The sequence below is a fragment of the Stigmatopora argus genome, chromosome 22, assembly GCF_051989625.1.
Source record: "Stigmatopora argus isolate UIUO_Sarg chromosome 22, RoL_Sarg_1.0, whole genome shotgun sequence".
Lineage (NCBI taxonomy): Eukaryota > Metazoa > Chordata > Actinopteri > Syngnathiformes > Syngnathidae > Stigmatopora > Stigmatopora argus.
Genome location: NC_135408.1, coordinates 10,445,462 through 10,473,371, shown reverse-complemented (window position 1 = coordinate 10,473,371; position 27,910 = coordinate 10,445,462). Strand labels below are relative to the sequence as shown.

Genomic DNA, 27,910 nt, shown 5'->3' with positions numbered 1-27,910 from the left:
TCATTTATAAGGCCAGTTATCGGCAGAGGTTGACAGGTATGATTATTTGCTTGCCCAGCAAGCCAGCAAGAATTTGGCCATGTACGAAACACATTATCAAAGTCAACTTGTTAGCGCCACCTTTAGGATGGGTTTTGAAATCCAGCCCAAAGCGTAACAAATGAAATGAATCTGGCACATGGCCAAAATCAGGCTGGGTTTGCCGGTCTAGGTCTTTGGGGGGAGCCAGTCTAAAATAAATGGTCGCTTTTTTTGCGCGCGTTGACTCTGCGTCCATTACTACATATTGACTTTGGATTTTGGTTGCGTTGTGGAAAAAGTCAAAGGACGTGCCAACAACGAATAGCAAGATTTGTTGCACCGGCTCTGCTGCAAAGACTGATTTTTTGGGAGACTTTTTCGGAATTTGCCTTTGAACACGTCAACAGTGGATTTGAACGATAATTTTAGGGTGGAAAAGAATGACGTCATTGTTATCAGGCAATTCTAAAACTAACAGCCTGGCCGCCAGTTACACACAAAAACCATGACATCCAATCATGTGCCGTGTATGTCAATTTGTTTATCACTAGTAAACGGACAAACCGTTTGAAGTTAGGGAAGGAACGTTTACTGAACTGCTCTCAGTTACCACTATTTTTGGTGCTATTAGTACAGTATTGGTATCGACCTACGTATGCCAAACTGTCGTGTATTGGAATGGGCATTGTTTTACCACTTCTAAGAACAATCGTAATACATAAATATTGGAATAAAGTGCCAGTTAAAAAGCCTCGCGTTAAAGCGACGGTTGTTTGAAAGAAAATGCAATCGTTTGTGTGAAAGCCCCAAAACAAACACTGACCTTCAATGACATCCCGGTAATATTTCCAATCCACCGCAGCCAGTTGTCGAAAGGCAAACTCTCGGGTTCTCGCCAAAGACGGAGCGCTGCTTCCTGAAATTTTACAGACTCGAACGTGGAGAGCGGATAGTCCAAGAGCGACCGATTGTCCTCAGCTGTCGTAGCTGCTACGGCTGGAGTAAGTGTGGTGACTGCGAGAACGACTCCTACTTGGACTCCAGCTCGGGCTCCTGCTCCAGCTTCGGCTTCCGCTTGGACTCCGGCTGCGACTGCGGCTGCGATGGCGGCTGCGACTGCGGCTCCGGCTGCGACTGTAGCTGCTGTAGCTGCGGCTGGAACGCGAGGGGCTGCTGTCGTAGCTGGACGACGACGGGCTCGGACGGTAGTACGGGATGGGACGTTTTCGAGCGCTGCGGAAGAGAACGTGCAAAGGAGACGTTGGCGAATGCGAAGCGAAGAGAGCAGGCGCCAGGGGTTAGAAAAAGTACAAATTGCCCTGGCGTTGCTAGAGAACCGTGTGTCGTTAGTTTTCGGGTTAATAGCCAAGCTGAAATTGTGGCGGAGAAGTCATGAGCACCCCAAAGAAATTGTCATTCTAGACAAACACCGGCAGACAAAAACAGTGAGGTTAGTCCAATGGCGAGCCATTAGTCGTATTAAGTCGCACCAGTGTAATTTCTTTCTTTTGTCAATGAAATTATAAGTTGAACATTTGTTAGAGTCGGTGAGCAGCCTTTGGGGAAAAGGAGGTGGAGGAGGCGAAAGGAAAAACAGGAGGAGGAAGTCAGGTTTACTCTGCGGGTGTTTTACTGCTCCGTCAAGCTTCGGGAGTCAAACTAGCGGGGTCCTACTGCACGGCAACAGTTACCACGGTAACTGGCCCGCAGCTCGGGAGCATCTGGTTGCCTTGGCGTCGGAACCTTTGAGGACTGGAGTGAAAGACGACATCATTTTTTAACATCGGCTTCTATGGGATCAGTTGCACTACAAAACAAGGTTTAAATGCACTTCTGCTGACCTGCTTGCAGATGAATTCGGAATAATAAAAGTATGTATAATATGGTCAAAACGAATGACAATAAAGTTGATCGGCAATCCATTTCAACTGGGAGGGTTCTTTCATTGGCGGTCAAGCCTTCGGATAGGATTCCTAGTAGTGGCATCGGTGGGAAACAAAAAGGTCATTTTGCACACTCAAACTATTTTGGTCGCTATTTTGATTGACAGTAAGACGTCTACAGACGTTTTTAACATAGGTGTAACTCTTTGACTGAATACCACAACACATCATCGACAAATACTAGACTACTATTATTATTTATGTGATTTTCAATGTACAATAGGAAATCATATCCAAATCCTGTTTTCAAGCTTATATCTATTTAAAAAGGCACAAAATTGGTATACTAGTATACATCTTGACCCGGTTGACTAATTGGACGACATCCAGAAAGCTTTTGGTTACCTGGTAATTCTGCGAGCCTCCATGAAACTAGGAGAATCTCTCCTCCGTTTGCGGATGGGCGAGTAACTGCGAGAGCGGCGACGGGCCCGGCTGTCGGCGTCGCTGTCGCCGCCACCGCCACCGCCACCGCCGCCGCGGTTTGGGCTGTCCCTCTCTCTGCGTGGAACACATGGTCAGAGTCGGGAAAAACGCCGATGACGGGAGAACGCTCACCTGGAGGAATTCTGCCTGTTGTGAGGAGACTTGGCCTTGCTGAGGCCTCGGTCCCGGCGGGGGCACGAAGAGCGTTCGCTGCTCCAGGAGCTGCTGCGGCGCCTCGGGTTCTGTTTGCCGCGGGACGCTTCCTTCTTTCGGCCCGACGCGTGCGAGTGGCGACCCGGCGACGCCGACGGGCTGCGGGTGTGCGGCTGACCTCGACTGGAGCGCCGCTGCCGCTTGGAAGAACGCCTGCTCTTTGTCCTGAGCGAAGGAAAGTAGCATTAATGGGGCAATGAATGCAGAGAAGAAGAAAGCTTACCTTCTTACAAGTGGATTCCACTGCAAAAGATCCATTTAAAAAAAATAATGTTTGCATTAATTGTGCATGGAAGTGGATGGACATCGTTCCAAAATGAAAGGAATTGATTTATATTATACCAGCCTGGGATTAGATAGTGGAATCACTGAAAATTGGTATTAACCCTTAATAGGGTCTAATTTTTAGGATTATTTTTGGTCATGAAAAATAAAATGAACACAAATACATGGATATCTGATTTTGGGTTACGCAGACTACAATATGAAAATTTTATATACTTTAGTGTGGTCTAATAATGTGATGTCCAATACATAGATGCCAGGCCTCTATGATAATTATAAATAAATAAAATAAATAGATAAAATAAATAAAAATGAATCAATGAAATAAATAAAATGAATTAAATACATAAAATAAATACAATGAATAAAATAAATAAAATACAAAAATATAGATTCATGAATATATTGTTTTAATATATTCAATTCATTTTATGTAAAGTTTGGGATGAGTAAATCCAAAAATATAAATGAATCGAAAAGAAAATAGTTCTAGTTACCCCAAACAACAATCTATAGTTGATTTTTCTTTTTTTAATTTACTAATATTTATCACATTGCCCAACATTAACAAGGATAGCCAATTTAAACCGGGAGAACGCGTAATCACGCGAGTACCTTAGAAAAGTTTCATTTTTGGTTTATAACCGGCTTTTTTTTCTTACTTTTTCTGCTGTCGGCTGCCTCTTGCTCTGCGAGTGTGGTTGCGGTGGGAATGCGCCGAGTCGCTGCTGCGAGCCGGAGACTCTGCGCCCTTGTTCCGTCCTCGCTGGCTCGCTCTCACGTTTTCTATACTTCCTCCATCCGTGGCGCCGTGGAGCTTCTGCTTCTGCTCTTTGGGCAAAGTCGACGGGATGCCGGTGGGGCCCGTGGTGGCCAATAAGGGCAGCTTCTATGAAAAAAATGATGCCCAACAAGGACAACAAGAAAAAAAGGAGAAAAATGACCAAAAAGCATTAGAATATCATCCATTTTTTTTTTTACTTTCGAGCGCTACGGTGTACCAAAGAAAGATAACATCAGGAAGAAAAAAGATCTAGGTTTTCTCCGTATGGCTTATAGATAGATAAAATAGATAGATAGATAGTCCTCTATGGTGCAGCACATGCAATACTCGGCATGCAAAACCAGAATGACTTGAAGAAATCATAACCGCCAAAAACAAAACTAAATTAGGAGAAGGAAGAGAGGGAGAATAATAGCGAAAAGAGTGAATCAAATGATAGAGCAGAGGCAGAAAGTGAAGAGCTACAGAGAATGTCGAGAGAAAAAAAAAAAAAGAGGACTTTTGGAAAGTATTTTTTTAAAGTCATGATTTCAAAGAAAATGAAACAAAAAACAGAAAGAGAAGACGACTGGACGGAACATCACAGAAATGGAGGGAACGAAATCAAGATCACAATTATTCAGAATCGGTCAAATCGGAAACCAAAAGTTAAAAAAAAAAATCATCTTGCTACTCAATTTTCTCTGTCTGGATTTTTCTTTCCCCCTGAAGACGTGCTGACAAGTGAACAGCGACCCCTTTTCCGTTTTTTTTTAAATGCTTATTCTTGTTTAACTCCCTTCTGGTTAACATCCACTTACCAATAAAGTGGTATTCCCTCCTTTAGTAGGTAAGGTATGAAGAAAAGGGAAAAGTGGGGCAACATAAGTGCATCATTAGATTCACAAAATGCAAGAGAAAAAGACACAAAACGCTTCCCTGTCAGTGCATGGAAATCAATGGAATAGAAGTCAAAGCAAAAGAGGAAAACCGGGATGTGGAAATCAATCCTGGAGCGCTTCTTCAGGACCGCCAACTTCCCCAATCATCATTTTTTTCTTCCCGAGGAGAATCAACCGCTTTTACGCTCACGCAAACACAACTTTGAGCTTTTTAACTATCTACGTTAAAGCCGCAGAAGGTCGACTTTGTCATCTGCTAATCCATTTTTACTGGGAAATGAACAGATGGTGTCAAATCTTAGCATTCAAAAAGTTGTCTGTCCTCCACGCAGGAGAGAACAAAGTCATATATTTTAATAATAGTGAATTTGTATTGTGATAACAGTGCCAACTGGCACCCGCTGTTGGTGAATTGTGGGATTAAATAGATGCAGTTTACCCAAACAGGATGCAAAATAACAAATGTTGGGAGAGAAAATGAACCACACTGACAAAAGAAAAAAAAAATCTAAAATTCACGGTAGAATATAAAAGTGTACTAAATACAAGCGTTGATGGATTATACCTCAAATTACTGTAAAAAAAGTATTATAATCCAACTAGAGTTTGAACCCGAGCAATTAGTGTGGCAGTCGGGTGTGCTAACTACTGAGCTAAAAGCCCTTTTTCGTTTTTCTTAGTCGGTGGCGGCCATCTTGGATGGGGCGATCAGTGGTTATTGCGCTTATTTTAGTGTCGTTCTGGTTTTAGTGATTTTCTGTAAAATAAAAAAATCTACCATAAAAGTGACGGTTAATAAAGCACTATAATGTTTTTGTTCTTTTCTTGATTTTATCCAACCCTAAAAATCTGGCAACCTTACAAACCAGTATTTTACCGTAAATTAGTTTTTCTTTTCTTTTTATAGTGCAGGAAAAAATAGCCAAAAACTAGACGTGAGAATGAATTTGTTGAACCAAAAATAAAGAACGGAGCTCAGAGTACCGCTAAAATCTTCAAGTAAATCCATTTTATTTTTGGGGGGAAAGACCACTTTTAAAACAGAGAGAAAAAGAGAGAGAGAAACATTGACGGTCACTCAGGCTAGGGTGCTTGTCACATTCTCATCTGCATAGAGATCACGTGCGTAGGCAAAGCGTTACCTACCTTCCGTTTCGATCAGTGACACGTATGCAATATCAACAAAACAAGGAAAGAAAGAAAGAAAGAAAGAAAAAAAAGAAGACAGGAGAAGGGAATGTTCTCCGCAGCGATATGGGAAAAAGACAATGACCTCTTTTAGTATCAACGCTACATTTTTTATCCAGAGACCAACCAGAAATAAACAAACCAAGAAAAAAAAGAAATGGAAGACTTTAAAGATCCAGATGGAAAGTTAGGATGACTCCAGAACACAGGTGTCAAAGTAGCGGCCCGGGGATCAAATCTGGCCCACCGCATCAATTTTGTGCGGCCCGAGAGGGTAAATTAGGAGCGCAAATCAATCATTTTTAAATCCAAATTTGTATTTTCTCAGTTTGTTTTAGTTTAAAAAGCTGTTTTTAAAATCTAAAAATAAAAAATTTCACTTTAGTATTGAGCATAGTAATTTAAAAATATTTAGTTTGCTTTTGAAATGAAAAACAATTGATTAAAAGATGTTTTCCCTTACTAATAAAACATTTTTAGATCCATAACTAACTGAATATTTAGGTCTTTTGATCCACAGATTTTTAAAACGCAATATTTACACTTTCTGTTTTAATAAAAAAGTATAATATATTATAATATAAATATTAAAAATATTATAAATATAATATATTTAATATTTTCCCTCTTTTCTGATTAAAAACATTGTAAATACATTTTTTAAGTCAACTACAAGATAATATTTTCTATTAAGAGGCTCAAATAGAAAATCTATACTACTGTCCACAAATAGAAAATCTATACTACTGTCCAAAAATGATCAGCACAATCGGAAACGCTGTCAATTGATGAATTAATAAATTGGAACACATAAAGAAATGAAAGCCAAACGACGACAAAAAAATGAGTTTGACACCCCTGCTCTAGAAGCTACGTGATTTGCTTTGTCTTTTTCGCTGGAACAAATGCAGCCATATTGGTATCCAAACAGGAAGGGGAAGGGAAGTGGATAGAAACACTAGTTTAACTCTCTCAGTGCCATTGACGACGAGAGACGTCCAATCACGTGGCTCTAAATTAAAACTCTTCATCGCGAGTTTATCACGAATAGACGTCGCATCCATTTGAACTGGGAGGATGGGCGGCGAACGAATGTTGACGCCGCCGGCCCTCCCAGCTCAAATGGATTGGACGTCCAACGTAGTCAATGGCAACCAATGAGTTAATGTCATGGAAGGAGGGGGGCGTGTGGTGTGCATCATGCAGAGCTGGCAAATGTGGACCATATGTGGGAGGGGGGACTTGAAATGCAACAACAACAAGAAACAGCTGTGAGTCACATGACACGAATGAGGAGGCCGAAGAAAAAGGAGGAAGTGAAAGTTATAGTTTCTGCACCTTCTTCACACCGTATCCAATTTTTCTACGTTGACCACTACTGATACAACTAGCACGTCTACTATCACCACCAATATTATGACACACTAATGCCTCTACTACTATTAAGACACATTTGGAATCAGTCTGTTCTCTTGTTTGTAAATTGAATTTGTTTAAAGGTGAAGCGAATGTCGGCCCTATTGACTTGGTGACTTCCTATTGTCATTTTAAAAAAGCAAAATATTGGTAATGTCTTCAAAAAGTCGAACAAAAAACATAATATCATTTGAACAAAATAGACTGTGTTCACTGTGTGAAACAAACTAGCTAAGTTACAGTATTTCTCAGACATCAAAACGATTTTAACTCATTAATTCCTATTGTCGTCCCGAAGTGGCATTCTAAATCAATGCTTTTTTTTAACGATTGGTGCCTGTGCTTATTTGCACCAAAACATAAAATTATAGGTATTAGTCTTCTTTTCGATTAATTCTTTTAGCTCATTGTGTAATTATCTATTTAGATTCACTTGATTTAGTATCCACTTGAAAGCAAAAACACAATTTTAAAAATCCCAACTCATAGACAGTGTCCGACATGAAATCCATACATACGATGAATTTTCTCTCATACCTCACACATCTCTGCTTCCAAAGCATCTTAGAATATCTTTAAATGAAACAGGCCCAAACGCACGCAAGTCAGGGACAAAAACAAAAAAGCGAGGGGAAAAAAAGACCATTACAAAAATGGAACCAACATTTTCAAACCTGAAAAGCAAAATTCAAAGACATCAAAAAAATATTGTCAAAACCTCCCAAAAGTAGATGATTTGCCATTTTTCCACCATCATTGCGACAATATCCCGACACCGAGAATACAACATGCACACAGAAATGGACATAAGCCCAAACACGGAGCTGCTCTAGCACCCCCGGAGTAGAGGAAGACCTACGACGGAATAACGCTGGTACGTATTTGACAGAAAGACAACTGGATTGACAAGAAGAAACGATTCCACGTACCCAGTTAACCTACTTGGTCCAGCTCCAAAGCATTTGAGTGCTTTTTATATAAACAAGAAAGACATTGGGGAATTTATTCATTGTTAAATGCCATTGAAACGGATTAAGAAAATAAGAGTGAATGGCAAAAGCAGACAGAGATCAGATGAGGCCTCAGAAAACATGCAAGAATACAAAACAGAAGGCAACACTGCGCCACTTTTAAAGACTTTCATTTCAATATCATATCTGTTTTTTTGTAAACTCATACAATAAATATGAAGGAGCTGTTTGTCTATTGAACCTTCCGTTTAAAAGAATATGATATATTAACACGCTTTAAATTGTTGAGGTGCGGACCTATTTTCTAAGTCTGAGTGGATTTATTTTAGTCCAAACTATTCATGTTAAAGTCGCTTTACTGTCTTGATCTGAAAATCTTGTTTGTTAACTCTTTCAGTGTCAGTAAAGCTGAAAAAATGTTCAATTGTGGGTCTTTTTTTCATTTTTCTGCTGCGAATTTAAACTAATCTGAAGATAATGGATGTCGGATTCATTTGAACTGGGAGGGCTGCCGATAAATGAACATTTATAGACTTAAACCCCATTAAGAGCAGGCTTTCACGTGTGGACGCCACATTTTGGGCCAAGTACGCCGCAATAAGTGGGACTTGCGATCCCCAAACGTAATGTCCAAATGTGTGGATTATTTGATTTTTTTTTGTTTTTATAAATAGATCCAGTAGAAATGTAAATAAATGATAACACTCGAATGGTGAAGAAGTTGACGATAACCACGTGTTGTTTTCCTTATTATTCTGTGTTACGAGACAGCTCAAGAAAATATGCTAATCAGAAGTTCCCCATTTAACACACTCACACATACCAGGAATCTTTTTCTGTCGTGCCACAATACGAGAACGATAAACTTGATGGCAAAGGAGTCGAAAGAAAGCCAGAAACAAAACAAAAAAACAGCGACGGCAGGTTCTACACATGGTATAAAAAGGACAACCGTGTGCCCTGCGAATGATTCATAAGGAGAAGAAAGAAAGAAAAGGCAGTTTTGGGAGGGAGAGGTTAAAGAAGTAGAAAAGAGGAGATGACTTACATCTTGCACCTTATCGCCCTCGGCTTGGTTGACTCTGCCGGCTTTGCGACGCCGGGCGTGGTCGCCGTTGTGCCAAACGCCGGGACTGTTGGGGCCCGGGGATAACGAAGCGCTCCCTGCCGGCTTTCCTTCCTTCTTGTGCTTGGAGTTCAGTCTGAAAAGAGACCAGCCACAAGCTGCAATTTGTCTCGGGCACGTTGCAAAGGAAGCACGATGCGTGTATTCGTCCGTGAGAGTAACAGAGCAAAGAAGTTAGCTGCCATTGACCGCGCGCGTCTAATCTATTTGAAAAGGGAGGGTTGGCAGGCCCTTCAAATGGACAACCTTGGCCCATTGCTCCCCTTATTAATGATTGCAATTCCCCTTATTAAGCAATAAAAATCTGTACAAGTGCAACACGGCACATATTTACTCACATAGGGCGCACGGAAAAGTTGAAAGTTTTCTCCAAAATGGACGGCTTTCTGACACACTTTATTTATATAGTGAAAAGGCAGATGGGTGAAAGGGGGATGCACATATGATGCTTAAAGCATGACAATACTATTAGCAGTCGGCAATGACGTTTTCGTCTACTACCAGTGACCAAGACGATCCGGATTAGAGCCCAAATGGGGAAGACGAGATCGGCTTTACAAAAAAACTTACTTAAAAAAAATTTGAAAAATCCCATACAAAAGTTTTTGTACAGTGTACACAATTTGAAATGATAAAAAAACGTACAAGTTGACAGGTATGGGATGTCTTCAAGTGATAAACCCGTTCTTAACAATAGCATAGTCAGTCTAAATGGAGGTAATTGAATGGGAAAAATGGAAAAGCAAAATTGTGAAAAATATGCGTGCGCATGTGATTTGCGGAATATACCTGCTGGGAGATTTGGAGGCGCTTCCAGTGGATGACAGGGAGGCGCTACGGCTGCTGCAACAGCTGCCTTGGCGCTGCACGCTCCTCCTGGGGGTCTCGGCGGGGGACCTACACGGGCACGAACGCACAGACGGACAAATAGGAAAGAATTTGTATGTACGCCTACACCCGTGCAGTATGCCATCTTTCTGATTGGATGAAAAAGCGAGGCCAGGCACGGCTGAACAATTTTAGATTGAGCCAATATACCCTCAAATTTTCTGTGTGGGACCGAATTAGACAAAAAAATAAATAAAACAAGAACACAAATACCAAGGGAAGACAAACCTGCTGCCCAGAATTGAGAGAATTGTGGCAAAATGTGCAGCATTAATGTAAAAATGAGCTTTACGTGGAAAGAATGCTCACCTCTTTTTCTGTTTGTTTTTGTCTTTGTGTTTTTCCTTTGAGCTGCCAGACCTGGAAAAATAGCGACAAACCGTTAAAGAACAATTTTACCTTTAACAAATGAATACTCCCTTTACTATACTACACAATCAATTGTAATCAGACAAAAAAAGTCAATTTTCAATATGGTGACGTGTTGGATCTAGACAAGGGGTCGGCAAGCCGCGGTTGGTGTGCCGCATTGGGTCCGTTATTTCCTCAGCCGTGTGCATGTATTGGCCAACCTTGCCAGGAGAGGGCAATGCTTTTCTACACCAGAACGTTTAGATTCGTTGAACTCGACTGGAAATTGGGTTACAAAGTGGGAAAACAAAATGGAGAGCTCCACAAAAGAGATTCTTGGACTCGGCTTGTTCAAATACAAACGACTTTTCAACAAATAGAAGGGCGGTTGCCGACTCCTGATCTAAACCATGGTTAAGAACCTTGAGCACAAAATATATTGTAGATACACTCACTGGACACTGGACAATTTGATCCAAAACAAGGGCTGCATTTGGGGTAAAATATAAGAGACATATTTCTGAGAGATTAGCATATAACGTAATTTTGGTCCCCAAAAGGCATGAAAAAATAGGCATAGGTGGGGGGAAAAAAATTGTAGTATTGTGAATTCTGTGGATATGTACTGTACACAGGATGCAGATTTAGTAAAAGATGATGCAGTATTTAGTACAAATTTAGTACATTCTAAATTCAAGTGGAAAAAAAAAATCTAAACTCAGTGTCCTGTTCTTCACTTTTTCTGGGAATAATTATGTTTGTTACAAAGTTAAACTTCGGGTTCAAACAAAACAAAAAACTTTGTTATATTTATTCCCACTGTCCTTCCATTGGATATCATTTAATTTGATTTATAACACAATTGACAATCTTCTCTTTTCCAAAAACATACCTGTACCTCCTCTTTTTGCTGGAGCCAGAAGCTGACCTACAAAAGTAAACATGGTTATTATTAGACCGCTTCTGAACTGAATTATTCATTGATATAATAGAAGACATCTCTTTTTAACCAGAAAATCCATTTTACATAATGCCATGCTGGAATTTGTGATGCTGACCCACTGCCCTTTAATTGGCTGCAAACTAATGTGGATTTTGAAACGGGTCCAACAACGCGTCCATCAAATAACAGACGCTGAATATGGTTTCCATGGCAACGATGGAACATCTGTGGGCGTTGTTGCTATTTCGGAGAGAAAAGCCTCATCTCCCTTGCCGATTTACACAAACACCGGCAGTGCAGGAAAAGGTGAAGAGGACTAATAAAACTGTCACAGACTGATATATGAATTATTGCTGCAATCATTCTCCCATTGGAAGGAGCCCAGTGGGAACAAGTAGATATGAGCTTTTGTTTTCATTGTTTATGAACAATGCTGCATACAGTGCGTGTGTTTGCGAGACAAAATTAAAATGGTATTGAAAAGCTGTTAATAATGAACGTGCTATATGACTATAGGAAATATCCAGTACTGTATCTAACCTCCCCCAATCCAGTCCTCATGTGCAGCTTAAAAGGTCACCAATCAACAAGGGAGGCTGTCCCTGAGGTGGAACCCTTTTTGTTTCGTCCCATTTGCACCAATGATACATTATCAACAGCATCTGCGCATGGTGCTGCACAATATGGGGAAAAAAATCCCTATCACGATATACTAAAACATTAGACACTTTCCATTATTTGGTTAACAACTAAACAACAGTGATGCCATCTTTACTCCCACACACATTATTTTTGAGTTGACACTAGTCTTACCTGGCACAAAAATTAAATGTATCAAGTAGTGCTGTGACCTAATGGTATCCAAGGTAAGTAAAATCAGCAAAGTAGTAGTTTTCCCTCAAATCGAAATATATATTTTTCATAATCTACCTATAGGTGAGAGTGGTTTTGAATTTTAATTCTGCTGTTTATCAGGTTGTCATAATATCATTAATATTGGGATGAATTGTGTCGTCTGGGTTCATTGCGCATTTGATGTGTTGCTATTTTCAATTGTCTTGCATGCATTACTCGCATTAGGTTTGGCATTAATGACAATAGAAAGCATTACCGCATTTTGATAATATACTATGTGTTGTCATATGATATTAAACAAGATGCACTGCATAGTAGGAGGAGTGTGATGTTCAGGTGATGGAGGAGAGGGATTAAAAAATGACGCAGGCAGAAGGGTGGTGGCTCAGTGGTGGGGAACAGGATGTGGTTGCGTTTGGTAATGGAGAGTTTGTTGTTAGAGTGGTATATTTGGCCCCACTTTGGACAACTTGACAAATTAAGGGACAACATTCTAATTGCTTGTTGTCCTGAGGGTAACATTGATTGTGTGTGCGTGAGGTGGAAGAGAGGATGAGCCGCCCACCCGCTTCAAATGTAGTCATTTAAATGTACAAAAGAAGGTTGAAAACAGTCACATGATTGGACGTCTATGATGTTGAATGGCGCTGTAAGGGTACCTGTCGCGCTTGTGTTTCTTGCTGCTCTTTTTCTTCTTTTCTCTGCGATTTGGTGAGGAGCTGCCAAACCTGAGAGGACAAAAACAGAAAGGTTACAGACTTATTTTTGTTTGTTGTCATTTTAGCAGCAATTTTCTCGATTTTCACTCACCGACTTCTTCGGCGGCTAGACTTTTTCTTCTTTTTTTTCTTTGGACGGGGGGATGGAGAGCTGCTGGATTTACTTTTTACTCTGAGGTACCCACAAAAAAAGAAGTGGGTTAGCATTAAAAGATGGGGGTTACAAGGTAATATTTTAAAAAAATAATGATGATTAATGTAAAAAAATATATATAACCATCCACATATGTGGAGATGGCATGTTGCGTTAGAGCCCCAGTAAATCTTAATATTGTGGTGTATTTCCCAAAATATGATTTTAAAATCTGTGGACACTAGGATTTTTATTGTATTTTTTTAACCCTAACCCCTATAAAGAGTCAAAACTTGAATGTGTATTATATCAATGTAAATAGGCCATTTCAGTTGAATAGGAAATGTCAGGGGAATTTTAGCTTCCTCAATAAATGATTTAAAAAAAACTTGCTAATTTGATCCAAAAATCCTGGTTTTGTACATTGAGATTATTGAATTGAATAGAGTAGAATCCATTAGGATTAGGTCAATCAGTTAAGAATGGCAACAGTGTGCATTGTGTATGTAATAGACCTGCTGTCACTTTGATAATCATCGCCGTAGTCACCGTCTTCATTGCCATCCAATTCAGTTTCATCTTCGGGGTAATAGTGCACGTGGTTGACTCTAAAACATGATAAAACAGAGGATTAACAATTTAGGAAGTGATTGTTGATTTTTCCAAAAGTTGAGTTAAACATTTATATAGGCATTGCGAGCGCTACGATATGCTGAGGTTATTTTAAATGGGGCAATGATCATTGAGATGTTCCTCTATTAGCAAAGACAGTGTAAAGGAAAAAAAAATTAAAAAAAAGAGGGTGAAGGGGCACATAAAAGAAGAACATAGGGGGGAGACAACCACAACTGGGAATCTCATCATGGCAATATGGTCTTAGATTTCATTATCAATGAGACTTCAATACACTCGAACTACTTAAGACATGAGTGGGTTTTAGTTTTTATTTAGCTCGCATAATTTCGCGTATTTGGACACTTCAATTTGTCTGGGAGGAAGAAAATCCATTAGTAGCCTCTGTAATGCTCGAGTTATACCGCGAGTTTGGAGGAAGTGCCGAGTGTCTGGGAAGTGAGGGTACATCAACTTTGCTAATTACAACCTGCTCCATTTTTAACATCCATCCAAGCAAAGTCACACACAATCAAGGCTTGAAATCCCAAATTATGAAACAAAAGAAAGTGATGTCAACCGCCACGTTATCCTTTATCAAGTCCCTGCCTCCTGTACACCAAGGCTCCACTTTTCATCGTGCTCTACTTCAATGTCAGCAGATAGCGTCTGAAGTGCAGAGGAGGCAAAATCCTTCATTGAATTTGTTAGAAGAAAACAGGGCACCCATGGCGGTCATTACTTTCCAGACCGCCAGCTAGTGTCAAAACAACTATACGGCCATTAATACGACTTTGTCTGAACGAACGGAAACAGAAACAGCTAGAACGGCTCACTTGTTTCTTTCTAGTGATGAAAAAATGAACTCTCGTTTTCATCCTCCCCAGATAAGTTAGTATTTTTGTTCAATTTTTATTATTTTGTAATTATTTTTTCCTTTAAAACCTCAAGTTGTGCACCCCGCAGCCGAGGGTGATCATAATAGAAACAAAATACTCACACATGGACGCACAAAAAAACACAGGGTTTAAATACACAGACAGGGATTGATGAAAATCACAAACAGCTGGGTCACACAAGGGAAGGAGAGCCAAAAGAGACACAGCAATTGAAGTCATAGAATCACGTGGACAAGACACACAAGGAAACACACACTCCTAACCAACCAAAACATGTCAGGAAATGGAACTACTACACAAGAAGAAGAAAAAAATCAACGTACACTGTATGTGGCCCATCTCTGGTGATGACTCCCTCTTTATCCATCAGCATTTGTCTGAAAGTGCTCACTTTCTGTCGAATCTCCTCTTCCATGTACCTAAGAAGCAGAACATAATATGAAGTGAGTATTTTATAGATACCTGAACAAGGCTGTGTCAAAATGCCATGGACGTCTAACACCATCAATGGCATTTAACAATGTAGAGTGTTATGTTATGCTTTCCTGTGACCCATAAAGATTAGTCTTTTGTTAGCGGAAAGTTGTCAGCCAGTGGCATGCGTGCTAAACGGACGAGAATTCCTCCACTGTGCAAAGGTCAACACATGCAGGTCAACACATGTCAGAAAAGGGCACCGCAGACCCAGCGGATATGCTGGTGGCGACGCTTGTGTTGCCATCCTCCCGACATTCTGCCCTCGGAGTTTGCAGGAATGAGTTCTAATGAGTGGGAGAGACCAACCGTGGAAATAAAATGGCCGAGAGAGTCATAAGGCTGTAGAAATGTGGCCATAAGCCAGATATTACACAATAAATGGGGTGGAGTAATGGCTGATTGCGATCGGCTTTACGACCTCCTTCAGTTAAAAATGAAGATAGTGAGTGGATGTCCATTCCATTTGGATTGGATTGGATAACTTTATTCATCCCGTATTCGGGAAATTTCATTGTGACAGTAGCAGAGGGTGATTAGACAGAACAACAAAGCAAAAACACAAAGTACAAAGCAAATCAAAGTAAATGGGATCATTTAGAATAACCAAATCAGATCATTAAGAGAGAAAAGCAGGAAAAACACTAAACGAGCAAGAGTGGACGGAGCTACCTCCGCCGGCTACCACTTGAACGGCGCCATCTTGGTTGCGGTAGCTAAAACGGATAAAGACTCAAAAAGACGTTGTAAAGTTGGACAAAAACAAACAAAATTTGAACTCGGAATATACGATTGGACTTTTTTCTTTACGGCGACAAGGCGATTGGAAACCAGCGCATTTGCAACAGCACCTTAATTTTTACTACACCTGGATAACGTCATTTTACTGCCATACATGATTGATTTAACATGAATTTTAAGCCTCAAGTGTCTTTTTTGTGCGTCTCACTCATCAATTAGCTTGCGTTAAATTCTACTATCCAGCTAAATTCGTCTTGCTTTACCTTAACCCGTGGTTCATTTCAGGGTAGGATGGGGCGGCTTCTTTTCAAGGATTAAGAAGAAGCGGATACTAGCCTGGCTGCCGCCACCATCAGTGTATTGTCAGTGTGGAGAATAGGATTAGCACAAGTGTGATGGAGAGTTGCAATGGCTGGAAAATACCCCGGGAGGTCTGACGGCACCATCGTGTCTTCTTGGCCAATCTCTCAACTCAGCAGCTGTCACACTCGTGCCACAGTAGACACCCCGAAAAGCTACTTTAAATTCATGTCTTCCCACATTCAGCACATGACACATTAGCAAGTGTTAGAGGCTCCTTGACATTTGAAAATAGCCCCTGCACGCTTTCTGGAAGGAAGAAAGGGGGGATTTGGTGAAAGGCTCAACAAAGAGAAAGGAAAAGGAGTCCTGCAATCTATCCAGAATGACAGACTGCAGAGCTTTCAGACTAGTCTCTCGTCGGTAAAATAAAAGTTTGGAGACAGGGCGGGTCGTGTTTTTTCATTGTTTTGCTTTGGATTGAAATCCTCGTGAACTGAGAGAGTGGCAGCGAATTACCAATGAGTATAACCTCTCTAAAGGATAAATTAAATGTTGTTTTTAGGAGTACCGGTGGTGGTTTGCCAGGAAATCACTTATTTAAACTGGCTGCAACGTTGCTTGGAATTCTATTAGATTAGATTTGTGTTTGAGTTCAGTTGTATTTCGCTTTGGAGTATTTTACATTTGCAATTAGTGATTCAAAAGGATTTGCTAACAAGCTTGGTTTGTCATTTAGGTATGTATATTTGGATAACTTGAATTATTTATGTATATTTCTTTTGAAATATTTGAGTAGAAGCTCTCGGAGTATTTAGATTATATATTTCTTTCTGTGGTGCAGTCGAATAGTGTGAAAGGAGGGCCGGCTGAGTGCACACTTGCAGATGGACAACAGCTTTGCGACAACATATGTTCAAGGTTCATGTGTGTGAGAGCAAGTTGCCACGAGTAGCGCTCATTAGCGAGCTGGAAAATGACTCAAGCGCCACGGGGTGTCTAATCACGCGTCATCACTGCGTCTAAATTAAACACCTTGCGATATAGTTATTATCTTACATTATTCACAAAAGTGCTTCAGTTGGAAGAGCATCAAATATCCCAAGGCCACCGTAACTTGTAAAAGTTCTCATCTGAAAACCAACCCACCAAAGATTAGAAGTGCCTGACATTTGGCATGTAGTGCCAAATTAGCAGAGGACTAATCACTGCTCATCCCATAGGAGCATCAAACCAAACAATGGCGGGAATCAAACTGAAAGCAGGGCAAAACACTCTTCCACCACGCTGGCAGACACTGATACAGACGCTCCCCTACTTACGAACATTCGAGTTGCGAACAATTACATTGTTGTTTACAATTACAGTTACGAACATGTCTGCGAATATGGCATATGTCGAAAAATGTTCGGAAAGAGATGCTGCAAGTTCGTAAGTTAGATTTTGTATTGCGCGCCTTTTTCCGCCATCAATTGAATGATGCCATACAGTGCTACCTCATCATTTATGATGAAAAAAAGAAGAAAACTGTGCAATCGTCGTTAGATGGCTTCTTTCGGCCAGTTTCTAGTAAATCCTCCAAGGAAGATACTCATCAACCCTCATCTTCTTCTCCTCGACCCTCAACTTCTTCCTACATTGAAGTTACGGAGGAGGAAGTCACTTTTGAAACCCATTCCAGCGACGACGAAGACCCTCATGATATAAAATCATCCTCTTCCTCCTCCTACTCCTCCATCATCTCCTTAAGCATCGAGTACATCTTCCAAAAGTAAGTTAAACTTCATTTTATGTATCTTATTACGTACATGTACATACTGTGTTACTTATACAAGCCTTAAACTTACTTATATAAACCTTCAATATACTTATATAGGCCTTAAACATAAATTATAATACAAAATATAGCACTGAAGCAACTTACGAACAATCGCTCGGACCGTAACTCCTTCGTAAGTAGGGGAGCGTCTGTGTATGCTTATTCCAGATCAAACATGGAGGCAGTTAACTGACAAGGAAAGACTCTTACCCTTGCTCTTCCATCATCTCTTGGAGCTCCATACATTTGAGTTCCACCCTCCTCTTCCTGTCGTGGTCCAAGATCTCTCTTTTGGGCTTTTTGACCAATAGCGGCTCTGAATTGGGTTCTTCTGCCTCTGCAGCCGTTTGTCCTTCCTCAGTTGTCGCTCGCAGGGCTGTCGTGGGCATCAGGCCCCCAACTCCCGTAGTTGCCCCCATCTCTGCTCCCGGCCCAGGAACTAAAGACTTGGTCATCGCATTGGCACTGTCCTTGGGAGACGGCACCCTTGCCGCATCGTACATGATCTCTGGATTCTGTGAAGGCACAGACAACACAAAAAAAAGACAAATTTTAACAGTTAGGACGACTCAAATTGTTTTTTGTGCATCATATATGGGCGTTCAGGCTACGTAAATGCAACGTAAACCCCGTACACGCCGTCTTCCGGTCTGGGATTTAACCCTGTATGACAATGATTAAATGTCTAGGCTTCTCATGTGTGGCTCCTCCATGAAAAATGAAGCCATTACATTTGCAGTGGGAGACTCCAGGGTACGTGAAGGTCTCCCCCCCCTCTCCCGCATCCTCCACTCCGGACTTAATAGGACAATTAATCTTGATCAAAATGTCCTCGTGCCACCAATACCAGAGGAATTTGTATTCCGGGAGAAAAGTTAACTTGTCCTGGAAAACCTCTCCTTCCAGTCCAAACTAGAACGTAACGGCAAAAAACAGGTCTCTCATGAATTCATTTTTCATTGCCGATAATTCATCAAATATATTAATAACGGTTATTTGTCTGAATGTGCCAGGCTAGGAGTGTCCAAACAATTTTCTTAGTTGAGTGTGTACCGCTCCAGCACCCCTGCAGCCACGTGACGCTGGACTTCTTCTGTCAGCCTCTTTCAATACTCTCCTTAATCACATTTCAACAAGATAGCGTGTGCGCCACTCAATGTAGAAGTCAGAAAACAAACCATTATCACTATTTGCACGCACACAAAGATGACAGGCTGTTTGAGAATGAAAGGAAAATCCTCCCGCCCCCCGACATGGCCAGATATGGAGGCACGAGCCTACTGTTAAATCCCTGAGGTTGTCTCATCAGACTAATGGAACTGTTATTCGTCACGGGGAGACAAATTGACAAGGAATGCTTCTTCTCTTGCGCTGGATACAAAATAAGATGAGAAAACAGAAAGGAGGGGCTGAGGGAGCCGAGTCCTCTGCGGGGACTGAAGGTTATCTGCAAGTGCTGCATTCAATCTTTGGGATTTTCTGCAGAGCGCCGACAATTGATGGACATGCTCGCTTATTGTGTTCAAGAATAAAAGTCAATAAAGCTACGTTTTTGCAGTATTACTGGAATTTGTGCTGGAAACAACAACAAAAAATAACAGAAACTGGCGTGATGCATCATGGGATTTCTGAAACGATACAGTATGGAGGAAATTGGATAATTTAAGCAAGCTACAAAATGGCCGACTCGCCTACAGGGACGCTAATAAGTGGATAGTGAGAGATTCTATTGGATTGTTACGTAAATGTATGTAAACAAGAAGGTGGTGTTGCTCAACTACATTTTCATATAATCAAAAACTTTTTTCACTGAGTGTCATGATTGAGTGACTTAAAGTATTGGGATTATAAGCATTTTTGAAAGATATAAACAGAACAATTCCTAGAGGGTTTTCAATAAAAATATGGATCCAGGCATGCTCAGATTGGGGGAAGCAGTCTGGGAAATGCCGAGCGGCATCAGTGTAATAATTTCCAGCAATTGCTCATATTAAACGCCACTTTAGCTATAATGGATGGCTTTACTTCAGCATTTTAGCAATTACAGAATTGCAGTCCATTCATTTTTGGCATTGGATATATCAGGATTAAAGCAGGAACAGGGGCACCGCCGACGGGTACTGGAATATACATAATAAAAGGGAGAAGGATGAGGGGCAAAAAATATGCTAATCGGGACCGTGACGGAGCGGAAGATGAATGAAATGAGGTAGAAAATTCAATAATGATATTGTTTTGGTCTGCCAGGGAGAAACTGCAAGGACAATTTGATTGATAAGGTTTTGTTACGGTTCAGAACCACCAGATTCAAAATCAATATTTGACATCCAGCTAGGAAACTTAATATACTTGATCAATTAAATGTATAAAAAAATAATAATAAATGATCACTGTCAACCCTCTCAGTTCAAATGGATTGGACAGCTATGGCCTTCAATGGCAGGCAATCAGTTCAAATTATTTTAATTTTTTAATGTTTACTTACTAGACGAGGTAGAATTTCCTAGTGATCTGCAAACGACACCGGCAACAACAGTTTTTGGCTTCAGGAGAAGAATACTTCCGGACGTGAACAGAATCCAAGACGAGCGTATCGACTGCAAATTGAAACGAGACGATGCGCAGACAGGAAGACTTTCAGAGGACGAGACGGAATTGCCCGTGAAAAGAGACACCAATTGATTCATGGATGCGTTGTGTCAATAGTCCTCTCATTTCTTCCGTGACCTAAACATGGCCGCATCCTCCCTATTGCGGCTAAAGTCCGATACACGCGCAATGAATTTTTGGATCTATGTTCTAACTGCCTCTATACATCAAACCGATTGTTCTGTTTCCCAGCCAGTCTATCTAACTTCCTGCCTGCAAGGCTGTCATTTCTTATTGTACGAGATGGCAATCATGACAGCAGCATTAAAGAATGGTCATCATGTCTGCCAGTCTGTATACATATATATACACACATCTTAATTCATCAGACATGCAGTACGTACTGGCTATCAATGATTTATTTTTATTTTTTTGTTTTGGTTTGAGGGCCAATGGTCGAATATTAATGATAGCTGTTTGTTTTTGTTTGTTTAATTTGTTTCTATTATGTGAAAGCCAAATAAACTGTATTATTCAGGGGAAGCAGTGGATCCAATCGCTGGGGTAGCAAAGAAACAAAATAAAACCAAAAAGGGAGAAACTCAGTTGCGAATAAATCTTACCAGGGGGAAATACGAGGGCACAAGATTGACATCAATCTGGCAAAGACTGAACCAAAACAAGCAATTCATTTACACAAGTGCAGGTGACGAAGCCAGATGCACCTGGTGAGCACGAAAGGTTGAGGGGAAGCTGATTGGCCGACAGGTGGAATTGGAATGGGCCATTCACAAGAGACAAAGGCACCGAGACAGTACAAGAAACAAGGATGCAACCAAAGTGATAACATATCAAAACAGAAACCACAAAACAAGTATTTTTCCATACAGTGATCCTGACGTGGAAAACACATTGTTTTGGGTCAGTGAGATGAAACTAATTCGGTTTCAGAATTTCTTTCCACAAGAGGGAGAAAAACACACCTGTCAACATGAAGAAGGCAAGATCAGTGGCTTCTGCTAGGCGGCTACTAAATAATGGCGCCCTCCTGTTTGGGAGGCCATGCATGAAACATCGCCCGTCACGAACACAGAGTGATAACATGAGACAAACCCCAATTCCACCGTGGACATCCCACCTCTCTCGGGCAGTTCCCATTTCACATAACCTCCAGCCATCTGTCAACAAGGTCTACGGCGTTCTCGTGAGCTCAGAAGCGGCCACGCCGATGGCGGACGCCGTTGAATTGCCTCCGGAGACGATACGGGCATGAATAGAAAAATGCGTTCATGTTTTTTGCCTCGCAATGGCTGGATGTTTATTTTTAGGAGTCAAGACGTGTCGGACTAAAACAATGTTTCAGAGGTAATCCGTCTGCAAATGTGTTTACATGCCAGGGGAAGGAATCCGTATACTTTGAGAAATCTTCAAAAAGCAGAAGATACTCTAATCTGCAAACTCGGCAACTCGGCAAAAGGATTAAGAACATTTTCGGGGGGGAAAAAATCCTACGATAATCCTAGCCCATTGCAAATAAAGTTTGACGGCACTAGGCGCCCAATCCATTTCGACTAGGAAGGATGGCGTCAAAACAACCATTCACGCACAGACTAGCGAGGGGCAATTTAGAGTGTTCATCCAGTTTGCCATGCGTGTTTTGGAAATGTGGGAAGAAACTGGAGTACCCGAAGAAAACCCTCAATCTGGGGAGAACATGCAAACTCCACACAATGAGAACCCACATGGGATTGAACCCTCGACCCCAGAACTGCAAGGCCAGTGCCCTAAAAGTTTGAATAGATCTTGTCAGATTTCAGTCAACTCTATCTGATGTTGACAGCAATACATTTCAATACAAAATGGCTGCAATGTATATACAGTAATCCCTCGAATATCGTGGACAATGAACCTATAGCCACAAGAAGACAAAGGACTTGGACTAAAATTTACCTGTTTTTGGGATTCATATCAAGCGGAAAGGAACTATTTTCCCTGCGAGTACCCCATTTGAAGCAGTTAAATTTTTAAATAGATACATTATATTTAGACAGCAATACAATCCAGTCTTTTGACATGCTTACAGCTGTAATATTTAATAAATATACACGTTTTGATAAATGTACTTGTATTTCTGTATAGGCGGCAAAAACGTATTGTGGTAATTATAATGGGGATAATGCTACTTCACGGTTTTGCATTTATCGCCGTCATATCTGGTCTACATTAACCACGATATTCGAGGGATGACTGTACCTTTGCGAAAATAAACAGTCGTTTCCAAGTATGCTTGTTGAACAGGAGTTGCGTTATTGCTGTTTGGGGCGGGGTGCATCATTGTCTATCATAATCAGAGCCCATCCCCCTAATCTACAGCCGCCAGAGCCCTTCTTTGGCCTTCTCCAGCCTGTTTATTAATCCCACGGGAAGTGTGTACGTGCAGGCTGAGTGTAATATCCCCTGGCCAGGCAGGCAGGCAGGCAGGCAGGCAGGCAGGCAGGCAGCCTACCTAACCACGCAGTGCCTCCCCCACCTCCCCCATCACCATCTGTTTCCTGCAGAGCACTCTGGCTGAAGTCTCTGCAGAGTAATGGGCCATAAACCAATTCTATTCATTCATTCGAGTTGGTTTTAATTGCGGGGGATTTAAACAAATAATAATTACTTTTTATTTTTCCCCAAAAAAGATACTTCAGAAAGTAATAACTCAACAGATTAGTCCATGAGAAAAAGCTTTTGTTATGATGTTCTTACTTTGCTGAACGTCCTTTTAGTATTTTCCTCACCCGAGTACCGATCGGATACATTGGTAATTTAGAGAGAAAAAAGCGCAGTGAAATATTTCCATATTTCATACATAATCGTTCTTGCGTGATTTAATCTTAACGTTAAGAATCCCGTGACAGCTAGCATATTTTCTTGCCGATGGGCATTACTTCCGCTTCCTGATAGCAAAAAAATATGTATATACTTTATATTTCGGCAATATTCTTATACATTTTGATTATTTGGTGAAAAAAAAAGAAAACAACATTTTAAAAACCCAGACTACAGACTACCATCGTTGTCGACAATTCAGATATTACTTAAAACAACAAACAAACAAAAACTGCCAACTTGAATGCACCTAATTACCATAAGGCATTGACTCTTGTACTCAATGCATTATTAATTTCTGACTGAAGTGCAAATTAAGCTGCTTTCCAGTCAAAATATGGACTGCTATATAAATTAAACATCAAGTCTCTCCTTGTGGCTTGTAAATACATATATATATATATAGAAATATTTTTTTAAAAAGTAGCAAAATGGGAAAAAAGCAGAATACTGTTGCATAAGCACAAGAATGCATGTGTGCAAAAAAAATATACAAATGACCAATAAAACAATCTCTCCCTGACACAATTTAAGATGGACTCTGTTAAACTAAAACATTGGCTGCCATTAATGGCTTCCCTATCTTTCAACTCAAGGTCACTCGTCAGTGTGTATTCCTGCTATACATTGCTTGATTTCTAAATAATTCACAAGCCACTATCCATGCCTATTACCTGCTAACTCCCCTCCAAAGAGGAAGGTTGCCATAGATACAAAAGGGCTATATGAGGAGGGGGAGCCACGCTGGAGTGCCCCCCCCCCCCCCCCCCAATGATTTGTCAAACTATTTGGACTACGGCAATTTCACATCGCCGCGAATGTGTCTGATCTAACAGAAGAGCAAGCTGTTCAATGTCCGCCGAGTTTCTAGACTGCACCGCACGGACGGCAAATGCATCGCGGGAAAAAACGGAAAAAAACAGTGTTTCTGTTCGACCCGAATACTTTGAGGGCAGGATAACAACAGGACAAGATGGCAACCCATTTTGGAAAAAGTCAATCCTTTACGCGGTGCAGCGGGGGAAAGGTCAAAGTCATATTTTTAGCTGTGGTTTTGCTCGCAGCTTGGCTCCCGTTTTCCTGCCCGTATTCCACTTTGTCCTATTTTCCATCCCGTGGATGAATTAATGCAACTGTAGCCCGCGGTGACACTCGGCTCCGATGACATTTTGTCATCTGCTGGTTTGGCTTGATGAGGAACTGTCGCTCATTAAGCCCGACAACGCTGTTCGTCTACAGCAATTATACTCTCGCTCGAGTTACATGTTGCGGACACATGTCATGTTATCGCTCTCGCTCAACTGGATTTCGGTCGGGTTGGCGCATAATATTAGATTTTTGGACTCAGATAGTTTTTTTTTCCTGATTAAAACATGTAAAAAGACAACTATAGAATGTTTATGGCCCCCTGTGGTTGCCAGTTCTGGTAGAATGTAAATATTTATGTATTTATTAGTAAACATAAGTGCATTTAAAAAAATATTTTCTTTAAAAAAGGTCAAATTATAAAATCATACTATTTTAAAAAATATTAAAACGGATCAAAAATAGAAATACAATGCTAGTGGCCCCTAATAACAAGCTATTTTATTCTATACTATTTCCAAAATTGCCTGTCAATGACCAACCCTCCCACTTCATATGGATTAGACATCAAAGGCAAGTTGAACCACGATGAATAATTTTCCCAAGAAGATTGTCAAGAGATTCAAATCCAAATGTCAAATGCCCCTCATCATATTAAGACCAAGTAGCATATTAAGGCTGCACAATATCATCATCATGCTATACATCTATAAAGCTATATATCTATGCAATGAACAAAAGCTGCACAGAAACACAGCACACCTCCAAATTCCTTCAAAAGAAGAGAACGCATCAAAAACACACCGCGACAGCTGAGATGTTGCGTCGGTCTGCGGGTATTTTTGTCTGACGTTTCCGGTGAAAACAAGGGTGGGCAAAGAACGATTAAAAAAAAAAATGGAAACGCTTGAACGAGGGAAGATTGTCTGGCTGTTTTGTCAGCCCGAGACAAGCTCGCCGCGAGGGCAGCCAGAGGATTTACTTACAGAGATAAGTCGTCTCAGGTAACCTCAAAAGAAGGAGAAGGCAGTGCGGCATGCTTGCAAGGCGTGCTTTTCAAATGGAAATAATTGAATTAAATTCAAGCAAGAAAATGCAGACCAATGAATATTTTTCAATATTATCAGAAAAAGCCAGAAACAACTACTATCAGGATAAAAGGAAATGAAAGGGAATATTCTCCCATTTTCGTAGATTTATGAACGTAGCCAGGTTACAAGAGTCGTAACTGAAATGCTCCACGCTCCAAAATATGCAGATGAAAATAAGCAGGAGAAAGTTGCCACCTGGCGTGATGACATAAAGGCAAATGGCAGTTTCACTGACTAAAAAGGAGCTTCGTTATTCAGAGAAATGTTGCCCACAGATCTCCATCCATTCATCTTTGAGCTCCAGCTGCTCCTGCTGCTCCTGCACTGCCAGCCACTCAACTGTTCCACGTGCCCTCCTTACCCCGAGTGGCGATTCCTTTCAGAAGCGTTGAAAAGGAAGAAGTAGGCCACAAGGACGATGAGTTTGAGACTGCCAGAAGGCTGTGTGCGTGCAGGAGGAAAAAAACTGGAGACAATGCACAAGTGGATGTGCTAAGAGGGAGGGAGGGCGCTTCGGACTTCTGCTATTCTCAGGTTCATGGTGACATAAAGCAGGGTCAAACCCATGGGAGGGACAAAGAGAGCATTTCCAAGCAGGGGGACCACCAATCCATTCCCTCAGACTAGAGAAACCGAACTAAATATTTTGGATTCATCTTCATTTTGATTAACAAGTGCATCTGCTTTTGCCTCTGTGCTGATTTCTCTTACAGTAGTAACAAGGCTACTAGACAGTGGTTTAATAAAAGAAATGTAAATAAAAACATATACATATACATACGCATATGCATATTTATGCATATACCAAAATCAAGAGCAGTTCTAGACATTTACCGTTAGATAATTACAAATAAATCTAATGTGGTTATCAGAATTTGACCAGCCCCAGCACACAACAACCTGAAGGCTGAGCACAAAATGGCATGGCCTTTACTTGCTGAAAATAAACAAAAATCAGTCTCCAGGAACAAATCGATATTGGCGCATGCTACTTGGCTAAATTTCAAGAAGATCGGTTCATGAAGGACTTCAGATTTAGTGTCCACAACAACAACAACAACAACAACTTGAGTGTCTTCAGCCTATTAAAAAACTAAAAAAACACTATAATGCTTCAGTAATCATACAGTAAAATTTCATAGATTTTTTTTGTTTGCTTTTAGCTGAAAACCTTTTTCCTAAACCCTCTTTGCCCTCCCCCATAGCAATATGAGCGCCCCTGCAAAGTCCAATCACATTGGCCACCTATCTACTTCCAAGTGTGCAAAGATCTCTAAACGCGTGTCTGGCAAGCAACCCGCACGGGCTGGTGTCATTTAACAACAATGAAAAGAAAGATGTGACACGATGCCCCGCTGCTGGAGGCGGAGGCAGACGGGCGAAAGGAGGCGGGGGAGGTGCCTGACAATGAAGCGGCAGCTGGCCGAGGCTGCCAAACATGGACGAGCGATAGGATAGAACGGCACCATCTGCACGGCGGAGCGAACGAAAGGAGGCTGGGGAACAGTCTCACCGTCTCCCCGACGCCCTTTGTTGACCAAAAACTAACTAAACGAGCGGATCATTTCCAAAAGGCGCCTTTGTTAGGCGGCTGACAGAGTCTTCTCCCCCTCCCCGGTACTATCGATCTACACGATGATCCGATTTAAGCGTGTTGGAAAAACTCTTACCTGCGGAGTGGCAGGCGTCCCTGGCGGCTATCGGCACGCGTTCGTTGCTCTGGGCGGTGCTGATGTTGTCGAACCGTGGCTTGGTCCTCTTCGACGCTCCTTTGCGGCATTAGCCTGCTCGCCGCTCGCTTGTGGTGCTGAAGTGGACAGCTCACGGAGGAGCTGTGGGCAAGAGAAGAAGGGCAAAGCGAGCTCGACGGCGTCCTCTAGCAAAGAGGAGGTCCATAGCGCGATGCGGAGGGCTTCATCCGAGTGATACCTACAGGAGGAATGGAGAAGTGCAGGCGTTTTCTTCATCCGGGCCTCCACGCAGGCGCTTTTGTACATGAGGCATCTGTTTTTCAATGGGGGAAAGGAACTATGTGTGTATAAAATCAAGTTTACTCCAAGACTATAGTATAGTATTTACCTGAGATGCCTGGATGTTTCTCTCCATCAAGTGCTCATTTGCCCCTCCCAATCCAAATGGGTCAATGGCAACCAATAAGTGCACTTTTGTCTTTATAGTCTCTTCAAAAAATAAAGTAGGCCATATAAATGAGCGTCTAATACTTTGACTACGGACTGTGTTCGTGTAGTAACACAGGATTACTACTATATGTACTGTAGGAT

At 41.2% G+C, this 27,910-nt stretch overlaps 1 protein-coding gene across 5 annotated transcripts; it reads right to left on the bottom strand.

Annotated features, from left to right (window-relative positions):
• srrm3 (serine/arginine repetitive matrix 3) lies at nucleotides 1–27,872 on the bottom strand. 5 transcript variants are annotated; one of them, XR_013298101.1, is made up of 17 exons: nucleotides 27,708–27,872; nucleotides 27,562–27,632; nucleotides 27,299–27,460; nucleotides 18,199–18,503; nucleotides 14,978–15,073; nucleotides 13,659–13,751; nucleotides 13,102–13,182; nucleotides 12,951–13,019; nucleotides 11,386–11,421; nucleotides 10,452–10,502; nucleotides 10,044–10,151; nucleotides 9,177–9,330; nucleotides 3,551–3,777; nucleotides 2,523–2,768; nucleotides 2,310–2,465; nucleotides 1,639–1,773; nucleotides 1,105–1,254 (listed from the first exon to the last, which is right to left on the bottom strand). XR_013298101.1 is itself a non-coding variant. In XM_077592254.1 (16 exons), the coding sequence occupies exons 4-16, from the start codon at nucleotides 18,489–18,491 to the stop codon at nucleotides 996–998; spliced, it is 1,869 nt and encodes a 622-aa protein (XP_077448380.1). In that variant the 5' UTR covers nucleotides 18,492–18,503; nucleotides 27,299–27,460; nucleotides 27,562–27,632; nucleotides 27,708–27,872; the 3' UTR covers nucleotides 1–995. The 5 variants fall into 5 exon arrangements, 4 of the variants coding, with proteins under 4 accessions (XP_077448380.1, XP_077448383.1, XP_077448381.1 ...); XM_077592254.1 differs by lacking the exon at nucleotides 1,639–1,773 and having other exon boundaries at nucleotides 1–1,254; XM_077592257.1 differs by lacking the exon at nucleotides 1,639–1,773 and having other exon boundaries at nucleotides 1–1,254; nucleotides 3,551–3,774.
• Between the last annotated feature and the right edge of the window lie 38 nt (nucleotides 27,873–27,910).

Coding starts and splice junctions, on each gene's coding strand:
- srrm3 (XM_077592254.1), bottom strand. CDS start 18,491: ATGTACGATGCGGCAAGGGTGCCGTCTCCCAAGGACAGTGCCAATGCG. Junction 10,503..11,385: donor AGCAAAAAGAGGAGGTACAG/GTATGTTTTTGG, acceptor CTATTTTTCCAG/GTCTGGCAGCTCAAAGGAAA. Junction 9,331..10,043: donor GCCTCCAAATCTCCCAGCAG/GTATATTCCGCA, acceptor GTCTCTTTTCAG/ACTGAACTCCAAGCACAAGA.